This window comes from Plasmodium malariae (genome assembly GCF_900090045.1).
Source record: "Plasmodium malariae genome assembly, chromosome: 8".
Lineage (NCBI taxonomy): Eukaryota > Apicomplexa > Aconoidasida > Haemosporida > Plasmodiidae > Plasmodium > Plasmodium malariae.
In genome coordinates this window covers 2007193-2014891 of record NC_041782.1, presented here as the reverse complement: position 1 = coordinate 2014891, position 7699 = coordinate 2007193, and the positions used below count along the sequence as shown (strand labels likewise).

Here is a 7699-nt window from a genome sequence, read left to right as displayed (position 1 = left end):
ACAAGATATATATAAATATATATTAATACAAGATATATGTATATATATACATGTAAGATATATATAAATATATATTAATACAAGATATATGTATATATATACATGTAAGATGTATATAAATATATATTAATACAAGATATATGTATATATATACATGCAAGATATATATAAATATATATTAATACAAGATATAAGTATATATATACATGCAAGATATATATAAATATATATTAATACAAGATATATATATACAAATGCATTTTTTTTTTTTTTTTTTTTTCCTTCTAAATTGCACCATGAAAAGAAAATGGATAAATACGAATTATTTTATGTTCCTTATCACGAGCAGCATGATACACTATTACCTGTTCACCCATCCGTTTTTTGCTTCCCTTCTTATGAGCCTTTAACTTAATATCATAAAATTTTAATTCTATGTATCTCTTAATGCGGTGAGGAAAATGTGTATGCATCAACATAAGCGGATAAAGCAATAATAATGGTTGAAGTACAGTGAACAAACCAATTTGAAAAATTGCCAAACGGTTCAAAAGGTAAGAAGTACGACAAAAAAAGTAAAAAAAATAAATAAAAAAAAGACAGGTTAAGACATGAGAAAAAAAGAAACATGATATAACATAACATGAAAAAACCCAGAAAAATATCACAAAACAAAACGGAGTATTTAAAAAATTCATAAATTATAATTCTCAATAAAATAAAAATTTCTTCTTTTTTTTTTTTCCTATTACGAGAATAACTTATGTTTCATTTTGTTAACAACCCTGGTTATTTATTCGTTCCTTTGCCAAATAGTTTCCAAATATTGGCTGCACACTCCTGTGCACATATATATATCGCATAATTTTTGGGACCACGTATATATAAAATAATTCCACTCAACTGTATTCAAGTTTTTTCAGCCGTTTAGGTGTCCGTATCGTATACATTTCTACACGTACATACATGTACATATGTACATATAAACTTATATATATATATTTATAATGTACATACAAAAATGTGTATGTACGTATATGTACGCATATTAACATATTTGTGTGCAAAATATATTCGCATAATGTGATGCTACATTTCTAATTCGCTTATTGGTGCATATGTGCACAGTGAACATAGTTTTGATTTTACATAGATATTTTTCCCATTAAAAAAAAAATTGCTTAACTCGTACGTTTTAAAGGGATATATACAAGTACGCTGTTAGTGAAATCAAGTGCAAATGTATGAGTAACGTAAAAAAAAAAAAAAAAAAATATACATACAAATATAAATATAAATATGTATAAACGTACAAATATAAATATACATATAATATACATATATTCATATGCAGTGCAGTACCACGACTGTTAAAAAATAATTCTTATATACTTGTGCATCTCATTTGTTATACCTTCAAAACGTATGAGAGCTGTTATGTTTTACATTTTTCCCATCAAATGTAATGTTTGTCAGTTATTATGTACGTATGCGATGTTAAATTTACACTGTTGTGTTTGCCAAACTCCATCATTTAATTAGCTATTCATGTTTTACTGCAGTATTACAACAATTTTGTCAATTCTATACAATTTTGTCAATTCTATACAATTTTACGGCATTTTTACACATTTTTACATCAATTTTATACATTTTTACGTCAATTTTATACATTTTTATGTCAATTTTATACAATATTATGGTATTTTTACTACAGTTTTACTGCAAATTTTCTGTAATTTTACGGAGCCAATTTTATTGTGCTAATTTTTTTTCCTTTTTAACAAAATTCAGTAATGTGTATATTTCCATTTAATATATAGTATTTTTAAGCGGATTAAAGAAACAACAAAAAAAAAAAAAAAAATAGCCTAAAAAAGGACAAAAATGTACCACAGTGTAACATTAAAAAAAAAAAAATATATAGTTTTATTAGAACGTAATATTATTATGTGTACGTTTTACATTTGTTATGATTTCTTACCCTCATTGTTGAAGTAGTACAAATTTTTTTTTTTTTTTTTTTTCTTTAAAAACAAAATTGAACATAATTTAGTAAAAAAAAAAAAAAAAAAAATAGGAAATGTTAAATTATGTAATGTAGTATTATATAATTGAGTGAATGGTAAAAAATGTATTGTAATAGGCTACTCAATGTATTTGCATCGTCGCTAATTTTCCTTTTTATATATTACTAAAAAAAAAAAAAATTATTATTTCCTTTAAGCTTTCCTATTTATATTAATATCCATTGAATTTTTCAGGCTCATCCACAGCATTTGTTAAAAAATAAGAAACTCGCCTTACGAATGTGGTAGTGTATGTATATTATTATGTATATATGATGCATATACATAATTGTACGTACATTTTTGTTTCCCCTTTTTTAGCTCACTTAAGTATTTGAGCCATACGTGCATTCGGCTTTATCAGCATTATCAGAATTATCAGCCTTATACAAACAAGAAAAATAAAAAAAGAAAAAAAAAAAAAAATAGTTCAAGCGCAATTTGGAGAGTTTTCCTTTGCCACGAGTATATATATATATATATATATATATATATATATACGCATATGCCTGCGTTTTTAATCGTGCATATACAAACAAACATACATAGCTAGAGTTTATTTGCCGTACTTAACCTTTTCCATCCTTTAGCGAGTTAAACGAGACTATCAAATGCAAACGCAAAAAGGCGTTAAAGGCAAATAAAAAGTCTATCTTTCGCATTTGCAGTTTAATATTGTAATGGCATAAATAAAATAAAATAAAAAAATTAAAAAAAATAAATAGAACAAATAAATAGAACAAATAAGTAAAATAAATAAATAGAATAAATAAGTAAAATTAATAAGTAAAATAAATAAATAGAATAAATAGGTAAAATTAATAAGTAGAATAAAGAGGTAGAATAAATAAGTAGAATAAATAAGTAGAATAAATAAGTAGAATAAATAAGTAGAATAAATAAGTAAAATAAATAGATTAAATAAATAAATAAAACAGCACCCTGAATGAGGAATAAAAATGCTGAATGAAAATGACGCGTTCGGAAGCCGCTTTAAAGAAAAGGGCGGCGTGTTCATAGAAAGTGATGATGATAATTTTGAACAAATCGATAGCTATCAAAGTAGTATAAATTACAACAACGGAAAGGAACACTTTGTAGAAATAAATTCTTTTCAAAATAATGCTTATTGTCTTAATTCAAGAGAAAAAAAAAATTTAAAAGATGATGACTTGTTCAGAACTTTAAATGACACTTTTTGCACAACTAATTTTAAAATGGATCAAGAAAATTTAAAGGAAAAAAATGGAAAAAAATATTTGATGCCATATAATAACAGTAATAAAATTACCAATTCGGAGAAGGTTTTACATAATTACAATAAAGCAAAAGAAGATCTCGATGAAATGAATAATAATATAATCTCATTTAACTATGAAAAGGAAGCAACGTCCACTGATATGGTATACGATGCATTTTTAAATGATGATAATTATTGTAAATCTCGGAGCACTTCTGTTAATTTTACAGATAGTTCAGAATACTGCAATATGTTCCCAACAAGAGGGGTCAAAGACCCCAAAAGTTACCCAGTAAGGAGCAGTAACAAGGAAAATTGGAAAGGAATCAATAATGATGATAATAATTATGATAATGATAATGATAATAATAATAATGATAATAATGATGATAATAATGATGATAATAATGATGATAATGATAATAATAATAATAATAATAATGATGATAATAATTATGATAATGATAATAATAATAATAATGATGATAATAATTATGATAATGACAATGATAATAATAATAATGATAATAATGATGATAATAATAATGATATTAGTGATAATCATACTGATAAGCATTACATGAACGATAGTGACGACTGTGCGAATAACAGCATCATGAACATGAACAGTTACAAGGACAGCAATAATTATACACATAGTAATAATTGTAATGACAGAAACAACACTAACAATTGTGAGCATGGCAATTTGGATGAGTATGACTATAGCAATAGCAGTAATGATACTACTACTAATAATACTACTACTACTAATAATACTACTATTAATAATACTACTATTACTAATAATAATAGTAATAGTAATAATACTACTACTAATAATAATAGTAATAGCAGTAATAATAATAGTAATAATAATACTACTACTAATAATACTACTATTAATAATAGTAATAGTAATAGTAATAATAGTAATAATAATGACAACTGCGATGAAAGTGGGGATCGTAATTGTGATAACATAAGGGACGATAACAGAAGTAGTAGTAACAGAAGTAGTGGTAACAGAAGTAGTGGTAACAGAAGTAGTGGTAACAGAAGTAGTGGTAACAGAAGTAGTAGTAACAGAAGTAGTGGTAACAGAAGTAGTGGTAACAGAAGTAGTGGTAACAGAAGTAGTGGTAACAGAAGTAGTAGTAATATAAGCAACTATAACTTATGCGACGGTAACATGAGTTATGGTATTAATATTGAAAAAGTGTATGAGAATGAGGAAAACAATTTTATTAATGTAGGTGATGAAGAGGAGTATAAAAGGAAAGAGGAAGATACGAATGAGGATGAAAATAATAACGATGAAATTAGCGACAGAGAAAATAGTACTGATAGAAATAACACTGATCTATGTAACCCTGATCTAAATAACTCTGATGAAGTTAAGAAGGATCACTTAAACACGCACATCGTTAGTGGGGATGATAAGGACAGCCGTGTCAATACTCCCAACCGAAAGGATAATTCGGAAATAAATAACAAATGTTCTAACTTGGATGCTAATGACAAAGATCGCCTTATAAACAAGAGAAGTTGCATAGATGATAACGAGCAAGTAGACAACTGTTATAATAACAAGGACGAAACCGATGGATCTATTCCAATTAATAACAACAATGAAAATGTACATTTAAATAATAAATGCACACATTTACTTGAAGAAATAAATGAGTTGAAAAAATCGATGGAAAATATGAAAAAGGAAAAAATTTGTCTTCTATCGAAATTTAAGGCATACACCTTAAATAATAAAAAAGAATTTGAAGAATTAAAAATGAAATGTAAATATAATGAAGAAGAAATAGCAAAATATTCAAGTGAAATTAAAAGAAAGGAAGAAGAAATAGAAAAATGGAGCTCTAAATATACAGAAGAAATGATTACATATAAAAAGGCTTTAGAACAGCAAAATAATCTTCATAATGAGTTATGTAAAAAATATGACTTTGAACAGGACACAAATTATAAATTACAAAAGGAAATTAGTTCGCATATTGATGAGATAAACAAACTGGACGAAGAAAATAAAATTTTGAAAATACAGTTAGAAGAAAAAGAAGCGATAATTTACGCATTAGAACAGGAGAACGATGATAAAATGAACAAGCATAAGCAGAAGCAGGATGTGCTGGATTGTAATTTAACGGATAACGACGTTTTGTTCTGCTTTGCTACGGACAATAGTCGCCTTATATGCTTCAAACAAAATAAGGAATATTTTATCATTCCACAAAACATTTTTGAAGAGAGGCATGGAAATATTAAAATTCCTGCATGTGTTCAGGACATTTTTCAAAACGAATTAAATGAATGTAAAAAAATGGAAGCATTAAATTTTAATAAAATACAAGAAGAGAAATTAGAAATTGAAAAAGAATATAACGAGTATAAAATCAAAGTGAGTACTTTAATTAATGAAACGAATGAAAATTATAAAAGTTTGGAGGAAAAGGATTCCCTTATTCAAGATTTAAACAATACCATATTAAAATATGAACAAGACAAGGAGACTTATAAAAAGGAAATTACGAATCTCATTGAGAAATGTAAACTCCTTGAGTTAGAAATATGTAAAGAAAAAAATTTGAGAGAACAGCAAAATGTAGCTATAGTAGATTTAAAAAAACAAATAAAAAAGGAAAAAATGGAATTAGAAAAAAAGTTTAAAGAACAGTTCGATATGGAAACGCAAAAGAAGATTAGTCAAATTAAAGAAATATATGAAAATAAAGAAAAGTTATTGCAAGATAAGATTGAAGCTTTGTTATACAAAATTGAAAAGTTGACTTTTTCGAATGAAGGAAAAAGAAAAACATCGGAAAATTTTAGCCAATTTAATGAAAATGAAAATTTGGACAGTTGTGAAAAAGGAAAGAATGAAATGGATCAGGCAGATGAGTGGACGGGTAAGGACAATGATGAGGAAAATCGTAGTGTGCAAAATCTCGGTGTGCAAAATCATACGGTTGATAGTTTTAATTCTCCAAAGCGCTTACCCTCAGCAGACTCAACTTTGCTGGAAAAAAATAGAGAAAGCGATGACACAAAGATACCAATTTATCCAAATGAGTATAAAAAATTAAAAAAAAAATTAGAAACCTACGAATTTATAATAAATGAAGAAAAGAGAGATAAAAAAAACTTACAAGAACAAATTAATTCTTTAAAAAGTCAAATAAAAAATTATGAATCGATCAGCGGAAATTATGAACATGTCACGTATCAGAAAAATATTCTTTTAAATTTCATTTCACAAATCCCCGCCGGGGTTAAAATTGACGACTATGTCTCAGTCATTTATAACTCGTTTAATTTTTCAAATAAAGAAATTGAATTAATTAACTCAAAAAGATCAAAAAAGTGAAGAAACGGGGGGTGGGAGATATTTTTGCTTGCCCGTTGCTGTACTACTAAGTTCCATTTTTTTTCCTTTTTTGATCCTATTTTTTATACCCATTTGCATTTTTCCCCTTTTTGTTTCCTTTTTTTTTTTTTTTTTTTTTTTTTTTTTTTTGTTTTTGTCACATTTTTTAAAATAGCTTTTTTTTTCTTTTTTTTTTTTTTTTCTCTTTTTTTTTTTTTTTCTTTTTTTCTTTTTTTTTTGTATAACTTTATTGTGTTCAGTGCCGCATAAAAATTTACGTGCACAGAGCAACTTATTTTTGTTAGTCCTGTATGATCATTGTTTAAATAAAAGAGCAAAATAGGTTTCATATATTTTGTACACACTTTTTTGAGTATATATTTTCCTTTTATAGCTTTTTTTTTTCATAAAGTAAAAATATATATATCATATGTTGTTGTATCATATACTATCTTTTAAAAATATTTTATGATGTAATATTTTACATGCACACAATGCATGTTTTCCTAAACAGGTTAATAAATTTTAAAATAATATTTTAATCTGCTTCAAATATATAATCAAAAGGATGAAAAATAAATAAATATCCTAAACATGTAATATTTTAAGGGTGGGTGTGTGATGAGTAAAAGAATAACATTGTGCTGCTTCTGTACAAATGTGCTATTCGAGGGCCAGAGAGAGAAGCCTCATATGGTTATATATAATTGTCAAATGGACATTTATACCTAAATGCATATCTGCACACACACACACACACACACATAATTCATATGTTACCCTCATACGCGTAAATACATGTGTGTATATACGATTTTTGCTCTACTTAGCAGTTCAGGCAAAAAAAAAAAAAAAATTTCATTATACATTCATTCCAACATGTAAATAATTAATCACTATCAAAGTATCAAATCGGCTTATAAAATTATCAAAAACTAACAAAAAGATTATCTTAACAAAGAGATACAAAATGTACGTAATTAAAAAATGAGGAAAAAAAAAAAAAATAAA

General features: G+C 26.0%; 1 protein-coding gene across 1 annotated transcript; it reads left to right on the top strand.

Moving 5' to 3' along the window:
• Nucleotides 1-3028: 3028 nt before the first annotated feature.
• On the top strand, nucleotides 3029-6688 carry PmUG01_08051000 (conserved Plasmodium protein, unknown function; the record flags this gene model as incomplete). The annotated part of the gene is made up of 1 exon (XM_029004686.1): nucleotides 3029-6688. The coding sequence occupies one exon, from the start codon at nucleotides 3029-3031 to the stop codon at nucleotides 6686-6688; it is 3660 nt and encodes a 1219-aa protein (XP_028861351.1).
• Between the last annotated feature and the right edge of the window lie 1011 nt (nucleotides 6689-7699).